At 36.0% G+C, this 27,772-nt stretch overlaps 1 protein-coding gene across 1 annotated transcript in view; it reads right to left on the minus strand.

Annotated features, from left to right (window-relative positions):
• Positions 1-27,772, minus strand: part of ANKS1B (ankyrin repeat and sterile alpha motif domain containing 1B) — a 1,178,069-nt gene that overhangs the window by 974,775 nt on the left and 175,522 nt on the right. The window contains exons 4-8 of the mRNA XM_069585128.1: positions 27,379-27,675; positions 25,158-25,233; positions 22,755-22,856; positions 19,627-19,740; positions 13,474-13,640 (exon numbers count right to left, since the gene is read on the minus strand). Coding sequence (XP_069441229.1) covers positions 13,474-13,640; positions 19,627-19,740; positions 22,755-22,856; positions 25,158-25,233; positions 27,379-27,675 — 756 coding nt within the window. The remainder of the gene's footprint in view (positions 1-13,473; positions 13,641-19,626; positions 19,741-22,754; positions 22,857-25,157; positions 25,234-27,378; positions 27,676-27,772) is intronic.

The raw sequence follows: 27,772 nt of genomic DNA on the forward strand, positions 1-27,772 counted from the left end.
CATTGGAAACAAGAGACAATTCTTGCAGAGTTTTATTGTAAAATATAAAATGAATACAGAAAGGAGGCAGTTCCTGGAAGATGAAGTGGATAATAAACAAAGGGAACTCTGTAATACACCAGGAGAACAAAAGAAATGGGAAAGGGCTAACCATAATATGGAAACTTTTGTCCTGAAACAATGAAATAACTGTTCCATTATTAAAGAAAGATGGAAAATGAGAACAGGTACAGATTTCAGTGGAAAATAATTAATTTACATTTTGACAGGTTGGGTTTCAAAAGGAAGTGAGATGTTTGTAGAAAGGAGTCTTTCTGGCAGCTGTAATACAAAACTGGAGAGTAAGATGTCGAGGATAGAACTGTAGATTTGGAAATAAAGAACAATGAGCTGCTATCTGAACACAAAGAGCTGTTCCCACTCCAGAGAAGAGAATACTCAATAAAGAACGTAAAGCCAAGGGACTATGAGGAGGAGAAGTCAAGTAAGGAAAATACAAACAATGAGTACAGTGGTTGCCTACTTGATACAAGTGGAATCAAAGAGAAAAGAAGTGAATTTGGACAATCTCCCATAATCATCCAAACCTGAATTTAGTATCTTTCTCATGTATTTAATGCCACTTATATTAAATATTTCCCATGTTATCACATTTATTACAGTTTCCTCATTGCCTGTGACTATGTCTGCATTGGCTGATAAAACTAGAAGTTCAATGACAGCAGAAGCTGTATCAATCTTGTCAATATACATCAGGGCCTAGTACAGAACCTGGCACAGAGTAGATATAAGACAAATAGTTAAGCATAACATTAAATGTATTATTCTATTAATATAATATCATACAGAAATATGATATTAAAATATAATTAGCAGTGAATTTAGAGGAAGCAGAAACTTTTCAGCTTTGCTCCCATAAACCAGATCATATCACTTCCCTGCTTACAACTTTTTTATTTAAAAAAAATTTGATCACTTTCCATGACCTCTAAGTGTCTAATCTGGCTTTCCAATCCCATTCCATCCTATTCTTTACCTTGTTCAGTACACTCTAGTTTACCCCACTGCCCTCTTTTCTGGTACTTAAACATATTAATCTCTTTTGCACCTCAGGTAAGTGTTTATTTTTGTTCCAAATTTTCTTTCCTTGGTACTTTATGACAGGATTCTTCTCTTCCTTCAGATTACAGTTTATACAGCACTCCTCAGAGAGATCTCCTTTAGCCACTATATATAAATAATCACACCTCACCCCCTAATTGGACTTCCTTGGTGGCTCAGATGGTAAAGCGTCTGCCTACAATGCGGGAGACCCGGGTTTGATCCCTGGGTTGGGAAGATCCCCTGGAGAAGGAAATGGCAATCCACTCCAGTACTATTGCCTGGAAAATCCCACGGACAGAGGAGCCTGGTAGGCTACAGTCCATGGGGCAGCAAAGAGTCGGACACGACTGAGCGACTTCACTTCACTTCACCCCCTAATTACTCTAGCTCATCAATGTGTGTGAATCAGACATTTTGGTTAAGCAAGTATGACTCCAGGTTTACAAATAATCAAAGAACTTCTTAAAATTAGGTTACAGATAAGAAAAGAATTTTGAAATATGCCTTCTCATATCTGATCTATGAATACAGAATTCAATGCTTTGAACTGTAATATTATAACATTTACAAAAGATCAGATTCTTCAGTGTTGATGGCTACATTCTCAAAACCATAAAATGTCACTTGTTCCAAAGGTTAGGATAAATTAAAGACCTCTTAAATTAAAGGACAGAGATACAAGTCCTTATTGATATTATGATATCTCTCTTTTCTTCTACTCTCCCTCTTCACATGTACACACACACACACACACACACACACACACACACACGTCCTCATGTATTATGGTTATGTATTCTATTAAAAGGATGATACCAACAGAAGGAAAATTAATTAATAAGTTACTTACTGTTCAATCTCTGTGACCATCTCTTTCTAAAGTCTTATCTGGCACTTGGCTTAACTCCCATGAAGGGTGCTTTGGTCCAATACAACCTTTGATGATTATGGTGGTGAAACCTCATCTTAATTTATGTTATCCAGAACCTTACAGATTATAGTTATGAGGAAATGAAATGAGTTCTAATTAGATAGAATAGATGAAAAGGAAGATATTGATAATATCAAATTTTAAGATTAGTTGAATATCCAGAAAAAAATTACTGAGCACTTACTATACTCTAGGAATTAAAACAAGCACTTCAAATAGGTTTAGTTTCAATCTTACAGAGTTTTACATAAATAAGGGGGGGGGGGGTTAGGGAGAAGCAGACCAAATTTGGGTTGTAACAAAGAAGATACAGTTTTAAGGAACAAGTGAGCAGCACTGAATGAATTTGAAGAACTAAAAATGGAATGATGATAAGGATGATAATATACTCTTTTGAATACCACATTATACTTTATACTGGAATGGGTGAATTTAACTCACATGACCATTATATCTACTACTGTGGGCAAGAATGCCATAGAAGAAATGGAGTAGCCATCATGGTCAACAAGAGAGTCTGAAATGCAGTACTTGGATGCAATCTCAAAAATGACAGAATGATCTCTGTTCGTTTCCAAGGCAAACCATTCACGACCACGGTAATCCAAGCCTATGCCCCAACTAGTAACGTTGAAGAAGCTGAAGTTGAACAGTTCTATGAAGACCTACAAGACCTTTTAGAACTAACACCTAAAAAAATGTCCTTTTCATTATAGGGGACTGGAATGCAAAAGTAGGAAGTCAAGAAACACCTGGAGAAACAGGCAAATTTGGCCTTGGAATACGGAATGAAGTAGGGCAAAGGCTAATAGAGTTTTGCCAAGAGTATGCACTGGTCATAGCAAACACCCTCTTCCAACAACATAAGAGAAGACTTTACACATGGACATTACCAGATTGTCAATACCAAAATCAGATTGATTATATTCTTTGCAGCCAAAGATGGAGAAGCTCTATACAGTCAGCAAAAACAAGACCAGGAGCTGACTGTGGCTCAGATCATGAACTCCTTATTGCCAAATTCAGACTTAAATTGAAGAAAGTAGGGAAAACCACTAGACCAAGATAATCAAATTCCTTATGATTATAAATCAAATTCCTTATGATTATACAGTGGAAGTGAGAAATAGATTTAAGGGACTAGATCTGATAGAGTGCCTGATGAACTATGGACGGAGATTCATGACATTGTACAGGAGATAGGGATCAAGACCATCCCCATGGAAAAGAAATGCAAAAAAGAAAAATGGCTGCCTGGGGAGGCCTTACAAATAGCTGTGAAGAGAAGAGAAGCAAAAAGCAAAGGAGAAAAGGAAAGATATAAGCATTTGTATACAGAGTTTCAAAGAATAGCAAGAAGAGATAAGAAAGCCTTCCTCAGCAATCAATGCAAAGAAACAGAGGAAAACAACAGAATGGGAAAGACTAAAGATCTCTTCAAGAAAATTAGAGATACCAAGGGAACATTTCATGCAAAGATGGGCTCAATAAAGGACAGAAATGGTATGGACCTAAGACAAGCATAAGATATTAAAAAGAGGTGGCAAGAATACAAAGAAGAATTGTACAAAAAAGATCTTCATGACCAAGATAATCACGATGGTGTGATCATTCACCTAGAGCCAGACATCCTGGAATGTGAAATCAAGTGGGCCTGAGAAAGCATCACTACGAACAAAGCTAGTGGAGGTGATGGAATTCCAGTTGAGCTATTTCAAACCCTGGAAGATGATGCTGTGAAAGTGCTGCACTCAATATGCCAGCAAATTTGGAAAACTCAGCAGTGGCCACAGGATTGGAAAAGATTAATTTTCATTCAAATACCAAAGAAAGGCAATGCCAAAGTATGCTCAAACTACAACACAATTGCATTCATCTAACACGCTAGTAAAGTGATGCTCAAAATTCTCCAAGCCAGGCTTCAGCAATACATGAACTGTGAAATTCCAGATGTTCAAGCTGGTTTTAGGAAAGGCAGAGGAACCAGAGATCAAATTGCCAACATCCACTGGATCATCAAAAAAGCAAAAGAGTTCCAGAAAAACATCTATTTCTGCTTTATTGACTATGCCAAACCCTTTGACTGTGTGGATCACAATAAACTGGAAAATTCTGAAAGAGATGGGAATACTAGACCACCTGACCTGCCTCTTGAAAAACTATATGCAGGTCAGGAAGCAACAGTTAGACCTGGACATGGAACAACAGACTGGTTCCAAATGGGAAAAGGAGTACGTCAAGGCTGCATATTGTCACCCTGCTTATTTAACTTATATGCAGAGTACATCATGAGAAACACTGGGCTGGAAGAAGCACAAGCTGGAATCAAGATTACCAGGAGAAATATCAATAACCTCAGATATGCAGACGACACCACCCTTATGGCAGAAGAGAAGCTAAAAAGCTTCTTGATGAAACTGAAAGAGGAGAGTGAAATAGTTGGCTTAAAGCTCAACATTCAGAAAACGAAGATCATGGCATCTGGTCCCATCACTTCATGGGAAATAGATGGGGAAACAGTGGCTGACTTTATTTGGGGGGGCTCCAAAATCACTGCAGATGGTGATTGCAGCCATGTAATTAAAAAATGCTTACTCCTTGGAAGGAAAGTTATGACCAACCCAGATAGCATATTCAAAAGCAGAGACATTACTTTGCCAACAAAGGTCCGTCTAGTCGAGGCTATGGTTTTTCCTGTGGTCATGTATGGCTGTGAGAGTTGAACTGTGAAGAAAGCTGAGTGCTGAAGAATTGATACTTTTGAACTGTGGTGTTGGAGAAGACTGTTGAGAGTCCCTTGGACTGCAAGGAGTTCCAACCAGTCCATTCTAAAGATGTTATGGGGAGGGAGGTGGGAGGCGGGTTCATGTTTGGGAATGCATGTAAGAATTAAAGATTTTAAAATTTAAAAAATAAAAAACTAAAATTTAAAAAAATAAAAAAATAAAAAATAAAGGAAATCAGGCCTGGGTGTTCATTGGAAGGACTGATGCTGAAGCTGAAACTCCAATACTTTGGCCACCTCATGTGAAGAGTTGGAAAAGACTCTGATGCTGAGAAATATTGAAAGCAGGAGGAGAAGGGGACGACAGAGGAAAAGGTGGCTGGATGGCATCACCGCCTCGATGGACATGAGTTTGGGTGAACTCCAGGAGTTGGTGATGGACAGGGAAGCCTGATGTGCTGCGATTCATGGGTTGCAAAGAATTGGACATGACTGAGCAACTGTACTGAACTGAACTGAACTTATAATTTATATGGGACTTTAACAGCATTTTTACTTAATTTCAAGTATAAAATAATTTAAAAGTTAAGTTGCATAGAATGAAAGATAAAAATAATACGATCATCTCAATAGAAGCAGAAAAAGCTTTTGACAAAATTCAACATCTTTTCATGATAAAACACTCAACAAATTGGGTATAGAAAGAACATATCTCAATATAATAAAGGCCACATATGACAAGCCCATGGGTAACAACATACTCAGTGGTGAAAAGCTGAAAACTTTTCCTCTAAGATAAGAGGGTGCCTACTCTCATCACTCTTTTTTAACATAGTGCCATAAGTACCAGCCAGAGTAATCATGCAATAAAAATAAATAAAAGGCATACAAGTCAGAAAGAGAAGAGCAAAACTGTCTTTGTCTGCAGACAATATGATCTCATATGTGGAAAATCCTAAAGACTCCACCTCCATCTGTGGCTCTCAGATTCCAATGAAATCCACCAAAAACCTTAGCACTAATCAACAAATTAAGTTGCAGGATACCAACCAACATATAAAAATCATCCACATTTCTATATACTAACAAGATATTTGAACAATAAATAAAGAAAACAACCCTATTCAGTACAGTGTCAAGAACAATGCAATACTTAGGTATAAATTTAACCAAGGAGGCGAAAGATCTATACACTGAAAACTATACCACTTAAATGAAAATGAAGACACAAACATATGGAAAGACATTCTGTATTCATGGATTAGAAGAATTAATACTGATAGAGGTTTCATACTATCCCCAAACCATCTATGGATTCAACACAATATCTATCAAAAGTCCAATGATATTTTTCACAGAAACAAAAAAAAAAACAAAACTTAATGGTAAATCTTTGAACTGTGATGTTATTGAAGACTCTTGAGAGTCCCTTGGACAGCAAAGAGATTCAACCAGTCCATCCTAATGGAAATCAATTCTGAATATTCATTAGAAGGACTGATGCCGGAGATGAAACTCCAATACTTTGGCCACCTGATGTGAAAAACAGACTCATTTGAAAAGATCCTGATGCTGGGAAAGATTGAAGGATAGAGAAGAAGGGGATGACAGAGGATGATATGGTTGGATGGCATCACCGACTCAATGGACATGAATTTGAGTAGGCTCCAGGAGTTGGTGATGGACAGGGAAGCCCAGCATGCTGCAGTCCAAGGGGCCATAAAGTGTCAGACATGAGTGAGCGACTGAACTGAACTGAAATGGTAAATCATTTTGCCTTGATGACCAATTATATTTGCATTCACAGGAACAGAAAAAGAAAGCAAAAGCAAATTAAAGTCAGATCATTGAAATCTGAGATCCATAGATCTGTGTGAGGAAGAAGAAAATGGATCTGAGTAGTTGACTGAAAGAAGTTAACATTTTTAAATGCTCTAAAAATTTTGTTTTTAATTTAAAAAAATAAAAAATATTCTAGGGCAGTTCACAAAGAGCACAAGAATCACCTAAGGAGTTTATTGTAAAAATCTACCTCCAGACATTCTGATTCAAAAGTAGAGGTCAGAAAGACTTTTTAGAAATACTGTGCTACAGATGAGAAATCTGGAGATCAGGATGATTTATCTAAGGAGTAGAACTGAGATTCAAACACAAGTCTCTTTCAGTTCCAAGTTCCTGTTCTCTACACTATAATGTTACTCTAAGTTACAAATACACGTCATTTCCATGGAATTCTCCAGGCCAGAACACTGGAGTGGGTAGCCTTTCCCTTTTCTAGGGGATCTTCCCAACCCAGGGATCAAACCTAGGTCTCCCGCTTTACAGGCGGATTCTTTACCAGCTGAGCCACAAGGGAAGCCCATAGTGTTACTCTAAGTTACAAATACGTGTTATTGAAGAAATTAGTATAATTTCTTAATGTGAGGACTCAGCAAATTAGTGAAGCTGATGATAATAATTATGACAATAAAGATCTTTAAATGTTTCAGGAAGTGACACCACACTAAGTAAAAGCAAGATTATAGAGTAAAAAGAAAATCTTCTTCAAAGCTAGAATAGATTTATTTCAGTAACAGAACAGATGATTATAGGAAAAGATATAACATAGTCAATGTTTGTCTCATTTATTTTAGGGGCAAGCTATTTCCACTTTTATTAATATATACTTCTCACTGGTTCATTATCCTGGTTCATTTTAGAACTTTTTCATTCCCTGTCAAATTCACTGTCTTGACTACCTCATTCTTTCTCCAAATTAAGACTTTGTTTCTCATTATTAATTATTTGGTAGAATAAACTGGCAGCTATCAACTTAACGGAACTGTTGTGAAACTAAGCAACCAAAATATTTAAACTTTAGAAAGCATAGATGGTAGAAATAAAAATTCTGGCAAGAGCAAGTTAAAATAATACCAGACAATTTTAAAATTCTAAGCCTGAGATTAAAGCAGGCCACATAGAATATTTTCCGTCTACTGTTATTGACTTTGATTGTATTGTAGAGAGTCTAATTCTTCATCTGTTAGAGGCTGAATTGATCCCAGTATTCAGTAGTCATGTCTCAAATGGTCCCATGATAAAATACATTAGAAGCATGAGCGAGTTCAGTAATTTTCTTTCTTTCTTTTTTTTTTTTTTTTTTTTTGGTTACTAGTTCAATACTCTATTAGAATTAATTGCTCTTTAAGGTGAAAAACATTTCCCGGAACACAAAAATAAGTAATTATCTCCACTGACGTGTCTCTTTAAGCTCAGGCTCTAGAATGATTTCCTTTGGCATTAGGAAGCAAAATGGGATTCCTTTACAATGGCAGGCTGTCCAAAGCCTTTATTCCAAAACAGGATCAAGAATTCTCAAATGCACAGCATGAAACAGAATTACAAATCAGGTGCATTATGGCAAATGAATGAGGTCAATGTGACAAGCGGCTGAGAGTTGTCAAAAAATAACTTCGTCATTATCTGGAGAGCAAGGTTAGAAGAACGTTGAATTATTATCAAATTTTCAACAAAACATTACAGTTAACTCATGAGAAAAAATATAGATTCTCAGGGAAATGATAATAGCTGAGTTTTCTGTTGGGAAGATTAAATTCAAGTTAGATATTATAGAGAGATCACCAAGAATGGAAATATCAAAACAGAGATTGGCTGATGTTATATCTGCAGAGTGATCACAAAACTTCATGAAACTCAAATATATAGAAGTTTAATTAGGAAGGAAGTTTGCTGCCTTTGGATAATTTAACAGAATGCTCTTAGGATTAAGAGATATTTTACTGTCAAACATGTTTCAAAATGTGCATACGATACAGTACTATGCGCCACATCATAATCAGCAAGTATAATTAACAATTAGGGGGAGAAAAAAGCCAGGGTGTGAAATAATATGACAGAAATATAAAATATAAAAGTGAAATAATATAAAAGAAATATATGCCGAGTTAAATTGCACAAAACTTGCCAACACAACTCCATTCAAATAATAACCTTTAGGTGCTGCTAAAGTGTCTAGGTTTCCCCTCAGGAGAAAAAATACGTATTTCATCCCTGATGCTTCTTATTTATTTCTTAGATACATGGGATGGTGAGACAATAATGCCTCTTTAAATTTATATCTTAAAAAATGATTTCCTGAAACCTAAATTCTGAAATTTGCTCTAAAGATCTTTATGCTATCATCAAATTTCTCTAAGGCATGGTAGGTTCACATTTTAAAAGTATGTACATTGTTTACACAGAGAGGGAAAGCTGATACATGACTTGGGAAAACAAATGAAGTGACTAGAAAATGTTTTTCAGATAATTTTATATTCTTTCAAAAATCTAAGTTTCAGGGGTTGATAAAGAATGTGAAGATATTTATATTTCTTCAAAATTTACATTCTAGATTATATAATGTCTTAATTCAACTTAGAAAATGATTCCATTTGCATATTATAAAAGAACTTAAAACAGACTGACTTTTGAATTAAAATTATGCAAGATAAAATGCAATTTTTAACTTGAGCTTCCTTTAAGAATTTAATTCCTAATTCACTTATTTTAGTAAAATTTTTCAAACTACCATCTTAAGGCTAATATTTTAATAAAACCAAAATCTCCAATTCAAAAATAAAAGTTCTTACATAAGATGGCTGGTTTTATATTTTAAATTACTGAATTAGAGTGCCCTCTATTGGATAAAAAAGGCAATAAAAGTTAAAATGATAAAGAATAGTTAAAATACCTAAAAAATTCAAGCCAAGTCATTAATATGTAAAACATATTTATTAAAAACATAAATGCTACACAACAGATTTTGCTTTACTTTGATTTCTTCTAAATTGCTTCTGGAATTATCTGTCATATGACAACAAATAAGTTGAACGCTTCATATCATATAAACTTAAATTTTAACTGAACTCAAATGCCTGTCCTTCAGCCAGTAATGTGAATAATAAACAGAAGTGTTTTCCACATTTAACATTCCATTATAATATAGAAATAATTGCAGCTTATGATTATGGCTGAACTATGGTTAGAATTTTCCTTAATGATGAACTAAAACCTCCCTACTTCAAGAGAGCTCTTAAACTGCACAGTAGAATTAGGCTGGGCACCAGAAGTCTGAGATTTATTTAGATCTAAAATTCCAAAATTCTGTGGTTTTAGCTAGACCTCAGTTAAGACTCATTATCTGAGGCCTGGATTACTTCAGTAAGGTCCTAGCAGAGTTTTGGTCCTCTAGACCAATAATATACATGTTAGTATAAGCTTTTTAAAGAACAATGTTCAGAATCACCCAAAACAATTCTGTTTCAGTTGTTCTGCCATGGTACCTGAGGCTGTCTGCATTTTTTGAAGCTTTCTAGATAAGTCTAATGTATGACCATTGCTAAGAATCACTGTTTGAGTCTCTCCCCAGAACATCTGACATCGAGGTACCACTTCTAACTTCTAAAAATGTCACCTTCATAAATGGACTCCCATACTCAAGAGTTATTCTCCTCAACATCAATATTAAACTTCTGACTAGCTTCCCAATCTAATTATCTGCGCTGTTCTGTAACGAAATAGTTGAGTGGTAAGACTGCCTTTGTCCAGATCCAATAAATACCAGACTGGCCCTGGTATTTACTGTGTAAACTTAGGAAGGACAGACAAGTTCTATGTGCCTCCATTTTTCTTATCTCTAAAATGGGAGGAGTAATACTACCTCTCTCATAGGATTAGTGTGAGGATTAAATCAATTAATAAAAAGTGTTATGTCAATGTTAAAAATTATTATGACTTATCCAGATTCACTCTCACTACTTTTCAAAACAAACTCTCATGGTAAATTATCCTCAGTTTAAGTGCTAGGCCTTACCTTTGGGCTTTTGCACATTATGTTTCTGCAGACTGAAATTCTCTCCCATTCATTCATTTCAATACAAGTGCAGAGATTATTTCCTCTTCCTCCAGACTGTGATTTAATTTCTCCCTACCTCCATGAAGATGTCAATGAATACCTATAAATCATTAATCTCTTCCTTAAAAAAAATTTCCTTTGGCTACAGGGTAATTTATTATAAGAAATATAGCTGGGAATTAATGACCTTGGCTCTGAGTTTGAATCCTAGATCTGTAACTTACCAGCTGAGTCATGTCCAAATCTATAACTCCATTATTAGGATTACTGTATGGATTAGGTGGCTTAAGTAATATAAAGCATTAAAACATCAAATAGCAAGCACCTAATAAATGCCAATCCTTATAATATTTATTTTTTATATTAGTCTTGTCTACACACAGTGATTTAAGACTTCTTGGAGCAGAAATTCTGAACTCGAAGTTAGAAACCACACCTCATTATTGCTATTATAAGTGCTACAGCTCACAACATTGTAATGACCATGTATATTATATGATCTATAAGTACTCAGTTAAATTTTTGTATAATTTGAGAGTATAATTCATTTTAAAAACTTGGAAAAACATTCTTGATAAATAGAAACAAACATTCGACAAAACAGGAATTAACCAAATACAACACAGGCTGTAGAGAAGAGTTAAATAAATTGCATTGCTTTTTAAATATTCAATAACAAGTTTCTACCAGAATCAACTTCTGAAAGTCAACTTTCAATAATGCATTTTACGCATCTAAAATCCTTTAGATTTTTCTCATTTCCTAAAAAATAAATACCAAACTTCTCAGCCTGACATTCAAAATCATCCATGGCCTGAACTCATTCTATCTTCTAATCTTATCTCCATTGTCCCCCTTTATGAACTTTATTATTCCAGGTAAATAGAACTATTTACTCTTACTCATGTGTACCCTCTGCTTTTCTGCTTCATGTAACCTTTAATATTTTCATATGATAATGTTTTCAAAGAACACAATATAAAGTTTTACTACAGGAACAAAGAGTGATAGCTTTTATGGACATATAAGCTTGAATTTTGAACTTAAGTTCAACTTAGGAGCATTAATTTCTCCCTTAGTATTGTCACAGTCTTTTTTTTAATAAAAAAAAGTCTTTGACTTATTAAAAAAATTGGCCACCACTCACCCCAAATTATGTCACCCTCTCAATGCCAAAAGCCCTTGCCATCACTACTCAAAAGATATAAGGTTGAATTATGGTCTCCAAGTAGAGCAGGCAGACCCTAGGGTGCACAAGATACCAACTGAATAAAAGAACAAAATTAGATCATCCATTTTACATTTTATCATCCTCACTTGAATTTTTCTTATAGTATATGCCCCATAATTTATAGCATATATTCTTAAAAATTATAAATAAATACATTTGGGATGTTTGCTCAAAATTTGTTTACTACTGGTACATAACAAGATAAGTTTTGAAACCACTGGTATAGAATATCAGGTTTTTCAGAAAAATTTGTGGGTTGAGAAATAAAAGACCAGAAGTAGCCACTTTAGAGATATCTTTAGATATGGACCTAAACACTATGTATTGTTTATGTAGGATAAATATGTCTTAATTTCTAATTAACTTTCAAGGAAATGTGGAAATGTAACTGGTTTATAATTTGAGTTAGCATAGGTCTGTTGTAGATCAAAAAAAAAACAACAAGGAGTTTTGCCCTAACATTAAAGTTAGTACAGTAAATATTTCATTACTATAAAAATATCATTTGGGAAAACCTACAAGTATTTACTTCATTATACATATACTTAATCAATTATGAATAATTATAGTCATAAAGAGCTTTTATTGGAGCCAATAATGTGATGTTTTTCGAAACACAGTAAAAGGAAAAAAAAAAAAAAAACAGGCCTAGAATGTATGACTGGCCTTGGACCTAGACTAGCAAATACTACCCTAGGAAAGTGTCACTTTAAGTAATAGTAAGTAACGAAATGAAGTAAATGTTCTCATAACAGTCAGTATACTTAGCAAACTTGTTTTAGCCTTCATCAATAAAATGCCATACTTAACACAATCCACTCTATTACCAGTTTTTGAAGAAAGTATATTTCTATAACAAGTTAAGTACTAAAAGTGATAAAAGGTTTCATATCATAATAATAATGCATTTCCTTTAATACCAATGCATCCTATAAATCCTTCTATAGAACTAAAGAAAGATATAAAAATCTTGACTTTAAACTGACTGATATTGTATCAATATCAGTATTGTATCTTGATATTGTATCAATATAAAAATTCAACTAAGCAAGAATCTCTTACTCATGATTCAGATTCTGAGCTTACAGTTTGCATGCAAACTATTGGGATTTGTGTAAGATTATGAAAATATTCAGGTCAAACTATCCACAATGACTCTCTCCTACTATGATTTATAAAGTGGGTGGGAAGTATACACTCATGGCTCAGCTATGTCTTTCTTCTTCAAGATGGTGTTAGAGAAAACAGGGAAAAAAGACAAAAGGAAGGTTTTCTTCTTTCTTTGGAAACCACTGTCATTATGCCCAATAAAACTAAAAGAACATAATCAAAAGGACTATGAATTTATATGTTACAAGGGTCTACTAGTGGTGAGATCATCACAGACCATAAGTGATTTATCAAAGCATTTCTTCCCTACACATGCAGTGAGAATGAAACACCAATAAATATCAGGGAAGCGCAACGGGGAGCCGGACATTTGACCCTAGCTAAATCGAAAGGTAAGATAACACATAAATCCCATGGTTTTCAGGTACACAATGAACTGGCAAAGACAGACATATTGTCTTCTTTCCCCCCTTACTTACTACACTCTGGCTTCCATTTTTCCCAAGTTCTTCCTCTGAAATCTTGCTCAAATTATCTAAGTAGTGGTCTGATATTGTATGGCACAAATCTTCAAAAGAATAATCCTTTTCTTGACAGAGCTTTATTTCATCCAAGAGTTTTGATAATTCACCAGTCACAGTTTCACCTATAAGAAGAGAGTAAATTTTTTAGAAGGTTCAAAAAAGAATACTTCTAAAACTTCATGCTAAATAATAAAAATACAACCAGTATAGTGCTAGAACTCAAAACATGGCAAACAAAATTATCAGAAAGTTTATTTTGCTGAAAGTAAGGAACTAACACCTCCAAGGTAAAAGAAACCTCAGTAAAACAGTATGCACTGAGAGAGGGCATCAGAGGGCAGACAAGACTGAAACTACAATCACAGAAAACTAACCAAGCTAATCACATGGACCACATTTTGTCTAACTCAATGAAACTAAGCCATGCCGTGTAGGGCCATCCAAGATGAACAGGTCATGGTGAAGAGTTCTGACAAAATGTGGTCCACTCGAGAAGGGAATGGCAAACCACTTCAGTATTCCTGCCTTGAGAACCCCATGAACAGTATTAAAAGGCAAAAAGATAGGACACTGAAAGATGAACTACCAAGACTGACAGGTGTCCAATATGGTACTGGAGATCAGTGGAGAAATAATTCCAGAAAGAATGAAGGGACACAGCCAAAGCAAAAAAACAAACAAACAAAAACCACCCAGTTGTGGATGTGACTGGTGATAGAAGCAAGGTCCAAATCTCTAAAGAGCAATATCACATTGGAACCTGGACTGTTAGGTCCATGAATCAAGGGAAATTGGAAGCAGTCAAACAGGAGATGGCAAGAGTGAACATTGACATTTTAGGAATTGGTGAACTAAAATGGACTGGAATGGGTTAATTTAACTCAGATGACCATTATATCTACTACTGTGGGCAAGAATCCCCTAGAAGAAATGGACTAGGTACCGTAGTCAACAAAAGATTCCAAAATGCAGTACTTGAATACAATCTCAAAAACAACAGAATGGTCTCTGTTCATTTCCAAGGCAAACCATTCAATATCATGGTAATCCAAGTCTATGTCCCGACCAGTAATGCTAAGAAGCTGAAGTTGAACGGTTCTATGAAGACCTACAAGACCTTTTGGAACTAACACCCAAAAAAGATGCCCTTTTCATTATAGGGGACTGGAATGCAAAAGTAGGAATTCAAGAGACCCCTGGAGTAACAGGCAAATTTAGCCTTGGAGTACAGAATGAAGAGGGCAAAGCTAGTAGAGTTTTGCCAAGATAACGCACTGGTCATATCAAACACCCTCTTCCAACAACACAAGAGAAGACTCTACACATGGACATCACCAGATAGTCAACAGTGAAATCAGATTGATTATATTCTTTGCAGCCAAATATGGAGAAGCTCTATAGAGTCAGCAAAAACAAGACCGGGAGCTGACTGTGGCTTAGATCATGAACTCCTTATTGCCAAATTCAGACTTAAATTGAAGAAAGTAGGGAAAACCACTAGATGATTCAGGTATGACTTAAATCCCTTATGATATACAGTGGAAATGACAAATAGATTTAAGGGACTTGATCCGATAGACAGAGTATCTGATGAACTATGGACATTGTACAAGACACAGGGATCAAGACGATCCCCAAGAAAAGGAAATGCAAAAAGAGCAAAATGGCTGTCTGAGGAGGCCTTACAAATAGCTGTGAAAAGAAGAGAAGCCAAAAGCAAAGGAGAAAAGGAAAGATATACCCATTTGAATGCAGAGTTCCAGAGAACAGCAAGAGGAGATAAGAAAGCCTTCCTCAGTGATCAGTGCAAAGAAATAGAGGAAAACAATAGAATGGAAAAGACTACAGATCTCTTCAAGATATCAGAGATACCAAGGGAATATTTCATACAAAGATGGGCTCAATAAAGGACAGAAATGGTATGGACCTAACAGAAGCAGGATATATTAAGAAGAGGTGGCAAGAATACACAGAAGAACTATACAAAAAAGATCTTCACACCCAGATAATCATGGTGGTGTGATCACTCACCTAGACCCAGACATCTGGGAATGTGAAGTCAAGTGGGCCTTAGAAAGCATCACTACAAACAAAGCTAGTGGAGGTGATGGAATTCCAGTTGAGCTATTTCAAATCCTAAAAGATGATGCTGTGAAAGTGCTACACTCAATATGCCACCATTTGGAAAACTCAGCAGTGGCCTCAGGACTGGAAAAGGTCAGTTTTCATTCCAATCCCAAAGAAAGGCAATGCCAAAAATGTTCAAACTACTGCACAATTGCACTCATCTCACACACTAGTAAGGTAATGCTCATAATTCTCCAAACCAAGGTTCAGTGATACGTGAACTGTGAACTCCCTGATGTTCAAGCTGGTCTTAGAAAAGGCAGAGGAACCAGAGATCAGATTGCCAACATCTGCTGGATCATCAGAAAAGCAAGAGAGTTCCAGAAAAACATCTACTTCTGCTTTATTGACTACACTAGAGCCTTTGACTGTGTGGATCACAATAAACTGTGGAAAATTCTGAAAGAGATGGGAATACCAGACCACCTGACCTGCCTCTTGAGAAATCTGTATGCAGGTCAGGAAGCAACAGTTAAAACTGGACATGGAACAACAGACTGGTTCCAAATAGGAAAAGGAGCATGTCAAGGCTGTATATCGTCACCCTGCTTATTTAACTTCTATGCAGAGTACATGATGAGAAACGCTGGGTTGGATGAAGCAGAAGCTGGAATCAAGGTTGCCAGGAGAAATATCAATAACCTGAGATATGCAGATGACATCACCCTTATAGCAGAAAGCGAAGAAGAACTAAAGAGTCTCTTGATGAAAGTGAAGGAGGAGTGTGAAAAATTTGGCTTAAATCTCAACATTCAGAAAATAAAGATCATGGCACCTGGTCCCATCATTTCATGGCAATTAAAACAGTGACAGACTTTATTTTGGGGGGCCCCAAAATCATTGCAGATGGAAACTGCAGCCATGAAACTCAAAGACACTTGCTCCTTGGAATAAAACTTATGACCAAACTAGACAGCATATTAAAAAGCAGAGGCATTACTTTAACAACAAAGGTCCATCTAGTCAAGGCTACGGTTTTTTCAGTAGTCATGCATGGATGTACAATTGGACTATAAAGAAAGCTGAGCACTGAAGAATTCATGCTTTTGAACTGTGGTGTTGGAGAAGACTCTTTAGAGTCCCTTGGACTGCAAGGAGATCCAATCAGTCTATTCTAAAGGAGATCAGTCCCGGGTGTTCATTGGAACAACTGATGTTGAAGCTGAAACTCCAATACTTTGGCCACCTTGTGCGAAGAGCTGACTCACTTGAAAAGACCCTAGTGCTGAGAAAGATTGAAGGCAGGAGGAGAAGGGGATGACAGAGGATGAGATGGTTGGATAGCATCACCGACTCAATGGACATGAGTTTGGGTAAACTCCAGGAGTTGGTGATGGACAGGGAGTCCTGGCGTGCTGTGGTCAATGGGGTCACAAAGAGTTGAACGTGACTGAGTGACTGAATTGAACTGAACTGAAACCATAATTAGTACAATAATATTAAAAGACAAAAAGAAATCCCAATTTTGTCTATTTTTTTCTTTATCAAAATAAAAATAAGTACTGAAGGTTTACACAAATGTAATAAATAAAATCATTTGGAACTACAATTCCTAAAATTCACCTATAATAGCCTTTAATTTCAACAGTCTTTTAGAACCGTGGTCCTGAACATTTTTGGCACCAGGGACTGGTTTCTGGAAGAAAATTTTCCCACAGTCAGCATTGGGGGGATGGTTTGGGGATGATTTATGCACATTACACTTACTGTGCACTTATTACTATTATATCAGTTCCACCTCATACCACCAGGCATTAGATTCTAGAGGTTGCGGACCACAACCCAAGTATTTGTGGGCATTATACTTTAGTGACAGAATTCATTCAACATTATTGAAATAGTGCTGAGATTCTACTTTCTAGGTTCAACAAAAACAAACAGTAGAACATATTTAAACAAATTATATAACTAATAAAGGGATAACAGAAGGAACAGACATATAATATGCATCAAATATGGACATGAATATTTCATAGGTTACACACAAATACTTGTTTTTTTTCTAATTATACTCAGAAAGCATCCCAATGATTTATTCTAAAAAAAAACCAAACAGCAGTTACATTCAAGATATATGTTTTTTCAGTTCAGTTCACTTCAGCTCAGTCACTCAGTCGTGTCTGACTCTTTGCGACCCCATGAATCTCAGCACGCCAGGCCTCTCTGTCCATCACCATCTCCCGGAGTTCACTCAGACTCACGTCCATCGAGTCCGTGATGCCATCCAGCCATCTCATCCTCCATCGTCCCCTTCTCCTCCTGCCCCCAATCCCTCCCAGCATCAGAGTCTTTTCCAATGAGTCAAATCTTCACATGAGGTGGCCAAAGTACTAGAGCTTCAGCTTTAGCATCATTCTTGCCAAAGAAATCCCAGGGCTGATCTCCTTCAGAATGGACTGGTTGGATCTCCTTGCAGTCCAAGGGACTCTCAAGAGTCTTCTCCAACATCACAGTTCAAAAGCATCAATTCTTCGGCACTCAGCCTTCTTCACAGTCCAACTCTCACATCCATACATGACCACAGGAAAAACCATAGCCTTGACTAGACGGACCTTAGTCGGCAAACTAGTGTCCCTGCTTTTGAATATGCTATCTAGGTTGGTCATAACTTTTCTTCCAAGGAGTAAGCGTCTTTTAATTTCATGGCTGCAGTCACCATCTGCAGTGATTTTGGAGCCCCCCAAAATAAAGTCTGACACTGTTTCCACTGTTTCCCCATCTATTTCCCATGAACTGATGGGACCAGAGGCCATGATCTTGGTTTTCTGAATGTTGAGCTTTAAGCCAACTTTTTCACTCTCCACTTTCACGTTCATCAAGAGACTTTTTAGTTCCTCCTCACTTTCTTCTATAAGGGTGGTGTCATTTGCATATCTGAGGTGATTGATATTTCTCCCAGCAATCTTGATTCCAGCTTGTGTTTCTTCCAGCCCAGCGTTTCTCATGATGTACTCTGCATAGAAGTTAAATAAGCAGGGTGACAATATACAGCCTTGACATACTGCTTTTCCTATTTGGAACCAGTCTGTTGTTCCATGTCCAGTTCTAACTGTTGCTTCCTGACCTGCATACAGATTTCTCAAGAGGCAGGTCAGGTGGTCTGGTATTCCCATCTCTTTCAGAATTTTCCACAGTTTATTGTGATCCACACAGTCAAAGGCTTTGGCATAGTCAATAAAGCAGAAATAGATGCTTTTCTGGAACTCTCTTGCTTTTTCCATGATCCAGAGAATGTTGGCAATTTGATCTCTGGTTCCTCTGCCTTTTCTAAAACCATATATGGAATTTAGAAAGATGGTAATGATGACCCTGAATGTGAGACAGCAAAAGAGACACAGATGTGTAGAATGGACTTTTGGACTCTGAGGGAGAGGGTGAGGGTGGGATGATTTGGGAGAATGGCATTGAAATATGTATACTATCATGTAAGAAATGAATCGCCAGTCTATGTTCGATACAGGATACAGGATGCTTGGGGCTGGTGCACGGGAATGATCCAGAGAGATGATATAGGGTGGGAGGTGGGAGGGGGGTTCATGATTAGGAACTCATGTACACCCATGGAGATTCATGTCAATATGGCAAAACCAATACAGTATTGTAAAGTAAAAAAATAAAATAAAATAAAACCAGCTTGAACATCAGGAAGTTCACGGTCCATCTCTTAGTCTACCTTAAAAAAAAATATTTTAGGGGGAAAAAGTCAGCTGTGAAATATCCACTCAATGTAAGCTTCATGGCAGCAGGGATTGCTATTTCCTTTGATCACCACTATATCTCAGGACTAAGAATAGTGTCTGATAAACAGTAGGAGCTCAATAAATATTGACGAATAATGGATATAATATAGAGTATAAGATATATTAGACCTTAATTATTAGACCTTAAATTTTCACAAGTTTGAGCCCTTTTGTACATACAACATAAAACTGTGCATAACAGTCTAATATCATCTCAAGGGTTTTACAATTAGCTACTCACTTTTGGTCTTCTGGGAAGGAGATTCAACAGGAGATGAAATATGTGTTTCTTGTGTCATATCTTCCTGTATGTGATCTTCAAGGACTGTTGGTCTTCCCACGCCTTCTAAATATTCTGTGTATATAAGTTTTTGAAATTACATACTTGAATTCATATATGTTAAAAACTCTAACTTGGTTTTACTTTTGATGGTCACTTTTTCCGTTATTTCTTCATATCCTAAGTTTTTCAAAAAAACTTCAAAAAACCAAAGTGAAAGATCTTCATGATGAGCTATTAATTTAAAGGTTTTTAATTAAAACAGAAAAAATACTTCAGGAGAGACTCATGAATCCTTTTCATGAAAAGTAAACTTCTGTCACATTCTTTCCTTAAAAATAAATGTATGGTTGAAGATACAATAACATCCTTGGTTTCCTTAAATATATTCTATCTGGAGGTTTAAAACTCTCTGACTGATGCTTTGAATAGACCATGTCCATAAATAGGGATATAAAATTTAGATGCATATAACAACCAGTCAGGTAACATAAATAAATGAAGTGGGATAAGCTTAATTTGCAGTGGTGTTACAATCTTGTGAGATAAACATAATTGCATATTGAACTTTAGTTCAACAAAAAAATAATGTTTTTTGCATTATTCTTGAAGCAGTGTTCTGCATTCAGCACCTCATTAATTTTTCCAACTTTGATGAGGACATAGTAATAATAAAACTTAAATATTGCTTTCTATACACTCAGTGCTGTTTTAAGTATTTGATATGAATTAACTCATTTAATCTTCTCAAAACTATGACACAGGCACTATTATTATTTCAGCTTTAAAGATGAAAACTAAAGGGGAAAGATTATTAACTTGGCCATGTTTATTCAGCTAGTAAGTAGCAAACACAGATAGATATAAGAATCATCTTACTTTTCTCTCAGTCATAAAGAAAACAGCATCTGAATGCAGGGATATATGTCAACTAACATTTAATCTCAATGATACAGAAAAAAAAAACAGAAAGCCTGCCAAGCCTGGTTAACCAGAGAGGAGATGCACCATCTAAAGTTCAGCCATGAAGTAAAATGAAAGCTTGCATTTTTTGAGAAACCAAAACTCTGGAGTGTTATCTGAAAGCCTAGATTTTTAAATGCTGAAAGCTAATTTAATTTTACAGAAATACAGCATGAGCCAAAAGTATGTGATCTAAACAAGTTATATCTGCTATTGCCCAAAAGGCATTCCTCACAGTTTGTAGCCTCTAAGGGATTAAATCAATAGACTCCTCACCAAGGGTATCTTTTACTTGTGCTTCTTTATTCAGAAGGCACCCTTTTTTCTTAAAATTCAGTTAAGACACTTTGTGCTTTCATGCCAAACACCTGTGTCTTCATATTATCCAAATAGTTTCTACCTAAGAGCAATTCTACTAGGCAAATTCTGCTAGGAAAAGAAAGCAGCATATGGCATTCTATCATTACAATTTTTGACCCAGGCAGTAATGTTACCTACTATAAATTGTATTTACTGCAATGACAAACTTTTTCATAAGATATTAAATGTGCCAGTGATTGAACACCAGGAATGCAGAGAATGTTCACATTCTAAAATGTGACAATAACTATAAAAATGCAAAGAAGTAGCAAATACTCTATCACAAATTTACATACCTAATGAACAAATCGTGACTATTTAAGAGAACACCTATATAATAACATTTTCATCTAAGTTGAACCAATGCAATGTGTTAAAAGTGTCTGTAATTATGTCATGCCCCCTTTTCAGTGGACAGCATTTATTTGCTTCTCCAAAAAGATATATTAGGCACAAGTCTCAGGTTTTTTTTAACTTCAGTTAGAGGCAAAAATCAAATATGAAATACAAAGTTCCTAGAAGGCAACGACTGATTTAAAGGTTGCATACCACTCTTTTATTTTTCAGCTTGATTTTAATTTGAATTAATGTGAAGAATCATACTTGTATTCTTCTCTGATTTATCTCCATAGCACTTGACTAGCAATTAACTTCTTTATTAATAAGAAAATTGTAGGGGCTTGAAGTTTTCCGTGAGGTTTTGGAAAATAAAGAGAGAAAAGAACATAATGATCTCCTGTAGTGAGTCTGTTTTCTTTCCCTCTTCGGTCTTTGTGGACTCTTGTATCTACATGTCTCCTGCCCAACTTGGTTTTAATTCATCTGTCTTTCTGAAGGACAAAGCTGCTCTTCAGCTTCTCAACTGATATCCTATGAAACCTACCCCATCTCCCTTTATTACACTCACAGCCAATATATAATGACTGTAGGGAATAATCCACACTGAGCAGTGTAGGAGCTAAATGCAAAGGAAAGAAAAAACATCCGTAGCTTTAAGAGAACACACTGCGCATCAGGCCTAACCACCAAGCAAAAAGAGAAAATCAAATGAGGAAGTATGTATCCTGCAAATGAAAAAATAGTGCCCAGATGGTTGTCAAACATTAAGCAGATCTATTTTAATAACCAAAACTAACTACAGATATACTCAAATGATCTTTAATAACCCATAGGCTGGTAAGACTGAATTATCTTGTATTACTGGATTTGGTAGCAAATAATCTGTATTCTTTCAACAAAGGACAATTTTGTTGTTGTTAATTCAGCATTTATATATCAGTTCTACCACTTGGAATAGGATATATGTTTGAGCAAGTCACTTAGCTTCCTGGAGCTTCGATTTCCCTTGTGTACAAAAAGAAGAATAATATTTGATTGATCTACCTCACAGTTATAGAAATCAGACAAAATAATAGAAAATCCAAGCCAGAAAATTCTTAAAGAATTATTCAAATATAAGATAATACTTCAGCATCACCACTTTATAGCCCCAATACCTTCAAGTCATAACTACATATTTATTATAAGGGTTTAATTAAAAATACCTTTTTAATATTGAGTGAAAAAAATATTTTAGTTGAAAAACCGAAATAACATATTAAAAGGTATTCATTATTCTTTAGTTTAAAAGTCTACCAGAAAAAAAAAATGCAAATAGTAACTTCATTCAAAAGTAAATGTTAACCTGAAACTCAAGAGAAAACTCGGACAGTTTTAATTTAATCTTAACTGTAAGGCAAACTCATCCATCATTCAATACTATTTACCTTGTAAGAGAGTTGCAATCTGGAGAGATTTCTGAGATGGATGTTCTTTCAAAATGTCTAAGACAGTTCTACCTAAGCTATCTTTTATGTTGGCATCAATTCCTGAAAGAAAAAGAAAAACCCACTAGATGTACATAGTGGAGTATCACCAGAAGATACTGTCAATACATAACTGTTCTAATTTCAAAAGTACACAGACAAAGCACTTAAGGCAGTTTTTTTTTTAAAATTAAGCCCTACACACACACACACACACACACACACACACACACACATACACACACACACAATTTTAATAAGAAAGAAGATGGAAGTCTACTGATGCCAAAGATTTGGAACATTTTTGATAATGAATTAACTCTTAGAGGGCACTGACTCAAACATTAACTTTTCAGATTACAGCTATTTTAGGTTATAACTACTTAACTAAATTGTAGACTATCAAGCTGAAAAATATTAGAAAGTAAATTCCTAAAGTATAAAGGTCATGTGATTTATATATTTTGTATAATATGATCTAAATAACAATAATGTACCATATAAGCAATATAACAGCAGTCTTAGAATACTTTAGCATTCACAGAAGTTGAAAAAGTAGGACTATTTTGAATTATTGTCCAAATACTAAGTCAAATATTCCACATTTATTTATACATGATTATATTCAATATCAGCAATATTCATCAAATACCTGATAAGCAAACTTCCTAATGTGTGTAACTGAAATACCTTTGGAATCCTTTTAATTCTGAAAATATTTATGGTAAAGAGGTTTTACTATAAAGAGTTTAATGTAGCAAATAGCAAAAATGTCTATAAACTTCCCAAATATCTAACTGTAAACAAAAGCCAGTTTTCAGGATCTGGCCTCAAAAGTTAATTCATTATAATAAAATTATTACATATTTGCTTAAATTTGTATGGAAATATGTTACCAGCACACATTCAATTGATTACCTCATTTATTATATCACTGCATTACATAGCAAAGTTACATATACATGAAATTTCAACTTTGCATAAGAACCTAATCACAATGCAACAGTCTGCTAATACTTTTAACATTTTTACTGAGGAAAATAAGCACATCAAATATAGTTTATAACACAGAAGACTCATATATATTGTTCACAAGCATAAATTTGAATCTATGCCTTTTGATCTTAAAAAAAATCTGACCTCGGTTTCAATTTTATTTCAATCATAATACACATATGGAGACAAATAAGCCTAATTTGTTGTTCCTTCAGAGCTTTCCCTCTAAAAGGTTCCCTTTAAATCACTGAAGCTTACACACAATAGCTACTCAGTTGATGAATTAACTGGGTTTCCCTCACATCTCAGTTTGTAAAGAATCTGCCTGCAATGCAGGAGACCCTGGTTCGATTCCTGGGTCAGGAAAATCCCCTGGAGAAGGGATAGGCTACCCACACCAGTGTTCCTGAGCTTCTCTTGTGGCTCAGCTGGTAAAGAATCTGCCTGCAATGAGGGAGACCTGGGTTCCATTCCTGGGTTGGGAAGATCCCCTGGAAAAGAGAAATGCTACCCACTCCAGTATTCTGTCCTGGAGAATTCCATAAACTGTATAGTCCACGGGGTCACAAAGAGTTGGACATGACTGAGTGACTTTCACTTTAATCCACTTTAATGATGAATTAACTAGAAGGAAAATTCACCTTAAGGATGCTGCTGCTGCTGCTGCTAAGTCACTTCAGTCGTGTCCGACTCTGTGCGACCCCATAGACGGCAGCCCACCAGGCTCCCCTGTCCCTGGGATTCTGCAGGCAAGAATACTGGAGTGGGTTGCTGTTTCCTTCTCCAATGCATGAAAATGAAAAGTGAAAGTGAAGTTGCTCAGTCGTGTCCGACTCTTAGCAACCCCATGGGCTACAGCCTACCAGGCTCCTCCATCCATGGGATTTTCCAGGCAAGAGTACTGGAGTGGGGTGCCATTGCCTTCTCCCGCCTTAAGGATAGGGAACTCTAATTTCTGTTTACCACTGTTAACAATATAAAAAATCTAGGGGAAATTATATATTATTTAATAAATCAAGCAGTTGTCACAGCTTCACAGGGATCAATTCCTCTCTCCTATAGAAGGCAGAGATTTTCTCCCTCTTTTGGTAGTTTCTCTAATATATTTTAATATGATTTAAAAGCATAAAATTATCACTTCTAAAAGCTCTTGATTAAAGAATCTATTGAAAAGGAAGATGAATATTTATATCAGTTTTTTTCCTTAACACTGAGGCTCAATTCTACATGGTTCTACATACATACAATTTAGAGTGAGGTAAAAAGGGTAATGTGGGGTGAGGTGGATTGTGTCATTTTCCTTTGTCTACTTCTGGAGTACAAATAGTTTTTGGCAAGATAAGCTCCATGAGGAATCATGATAGTTACCTGTTTCTAACAGAACTCGCACAACATCCACTTTTCCAAACAAAGCTGCTTCATGGAGTGCACTCCCTTTTTCTGTCTAGAAAAAAAGAAGGAAAAAGATTAGGAAAGCTATAGCTAAAAAAATTATATCCTTTTATGCATTCATACATATTGTTTGTAATCTTAGCACTCTGACAGAAGAGGAGTGTGGAATAAAGAAGAGATTCTATAAACAAAATCCAACAGCTTGAGTTTGTGAAATATCTGTGCTTGTGTAGCCATTTGACCTTGTTATGTTTATAAGTCACTCGTCTTCTTTCACCCTCAGTTGTTCTCAGATATAACATAAGAGTAGTAATGCCTACCTCACGAGGCTTTCGTGATTATCCAGTGAGCTCATGCAATTCAACATGCATTAATTAAATACCAACTCTACACCAAGAATAGTTAAGGGGTGTTCTGAGGTGGTACATTTACATTCTTTCAGAGGAAACAGATGTGTAAATAAATATTAATGGCAAATAAAATCACAACAATTTAATGTGGCTTAAAAAACCTGGAAAATATTCTCCTTGCTTTCTTTTCCATATCCTCTTGTCTATCCCAACTCTCCCCAGACCTTCTGTACCTTATTCATGCTCCAAGCATACTCAACATCTCATCAGTATCATCCTCTTGTTTTCTTCTCCAAGAATCTCAAAAGCTGGTCCCTCTGCCTGGCAGGACAGAACTCCTAGCCCTCTTTACCTCACCATCACCTATACTACCAGTTCTCAGTCTTCAGCCTGAATCAGAATCACCTAGAGAGCTTGCTGACCAGATTTCTGGGCACCACCATGAGTTCTGACTCAGTCACCTGGGATACATGTGTGCGTGTTATGTTGCTTCAGTTGTGTCCAACTCTGTGCGACCCTATGGACTGTAGCCCTCCAGGCTCCTGCGTCCATGGGATTCTGCAGGTAAGAATACTGGTGTGGGGTGCCATGCCCTCCTCCAGGGGGTCTTCCCAACCCAGAGATAAACCCACAGCTTACATCTCCTGCTTTGGCAGGCAGGTTCTTTAACACTAGTGCCACATGGGAAGCCCCAATAATAAGGGTCTAGGGAGTACAATTGAGAACCACAGACCTACACTACATGTCAAATCTTAGTTTAAATATAATTTCACTCAGAAAGTATTGCTTGCCCCTAAAGTGTAGCTTTCCCTGTGTGTTCCACATCAATCTAATCTTCCTCATCATAGCACTTATACTACTACATTATGTTATATGATTATCTATTCCCTTTAATAAACTGTAAGTTTAGTGGAAATGTAGACCTCATCTATTTTTTCATCATGGTATCACCAATGCCTAGTAAAAAGTACCATACCTCAGAATACTCTTCAACTATTATTGGTATAGAGTTAATATGGAAATTAAGAATTATTTTGAGGGTAGGAGGAGGGAGGAACATAACACAGAAGACAAGAATTTGTGAGCACTGCAGGGAAAGATTGGTTTCTGCTCCGAGGATGATCAAGGAAGAGTTTAAGAGAAAGTTTTCATCTATGCAAATGGTAAAGTTTTTAAAAATTTTTTCTGATTGCCTTTAGGTATAGTGATCCTTCCTTTATCAGTCATGTACTCAAGTACATTATTGTAGAAAAAGGCCTGGGCTTTAATCAGTAAATCTTAATTCACATTCTAGGTTTATGAGCTATGTGTCCTTAGGCAAGTTTCTTAGTCTTTGAATCTGATTCCTCACCTCTGTACTGAAACTTAATAGCTCTCAATCCTACAAGATGGCTGTGAGATATAGATTCTAAATGTGTCAACATATTAAACACAAAGTAAGTACTCAAAAATTAAAGCCAATTTCATTTCTTTCTTTCATTCACTCAATTTTAGACTGAATTCCTGGTGTATGTCAAGCTGTGTGCTAGATACTGGAATAAAGGAAACAATTACTAAGAAGACCACACGTAACTGCCATCTAGTAATAACTTTTCATGTGGAAAGCCCTCAAGTTAGAATGAGGTTAGAGAGTAGGGCTTATATCCCTTCATATTTCCCAACAGTGTGGCAGGATACTTTGAATTTAGTAGTTACAAAAATACATGTGGACCATTTGCCTGATTTAAAAATGTTAACATTTCTTCCTGTAAATTTAACATATAATTAAGCTGTAAATTTTAACACCTATATCTCAAAGCAAAGCAAGAACACCATTGTTTTGGAAGCACAGCTATAAGAAGACTCACTTGACAGCTCACATCCATTCCTGCTTCCAGCAGCACCTGAACAACTGCCTTGTGACCATTTCGTGCAGCAAGGTGTAGTGGTGTGTGCTTTCGGGTGTTGCAGCTCATTAAGTTAGGGTGTGCACTGATGATCATTTTGACCACTCTAAGCCGTCCATAGAGGGCTGCCAGGTCCAGAGGTGTTTCCAGCTTGCTGTTTCTGATGGTAGGATCGGTGAGCTCTTCCAGGAGAACAGCAACTACCTCCGAGTGTCCGTACTGAGCTGCACAATGTAGGGCAGTTTCATTTTCATTGTTCTGTTAAGACAAAGACATACAGTGCAAGTTTTCAGAAATTCAATTTGTTATGAAAATCTAAACATAGTAATTTAAAACCTGAGATGCTTTGAAAACA

Source organism: Ovis canadensis, chromosome 3, assembly GCF_042477335.2.
Source record: "Ovis canadensis isolate MfBH-ARS-UI-01 breed Bighorn chromosome 3, ARS-UI_OviCan_v2, whole genome shotgun sequence".
NCBI lineage: Eukaryota > Metazoa > Chordata > Mammalia > Artiodactyla > Bovidae > Ovis > Ovis canadensis.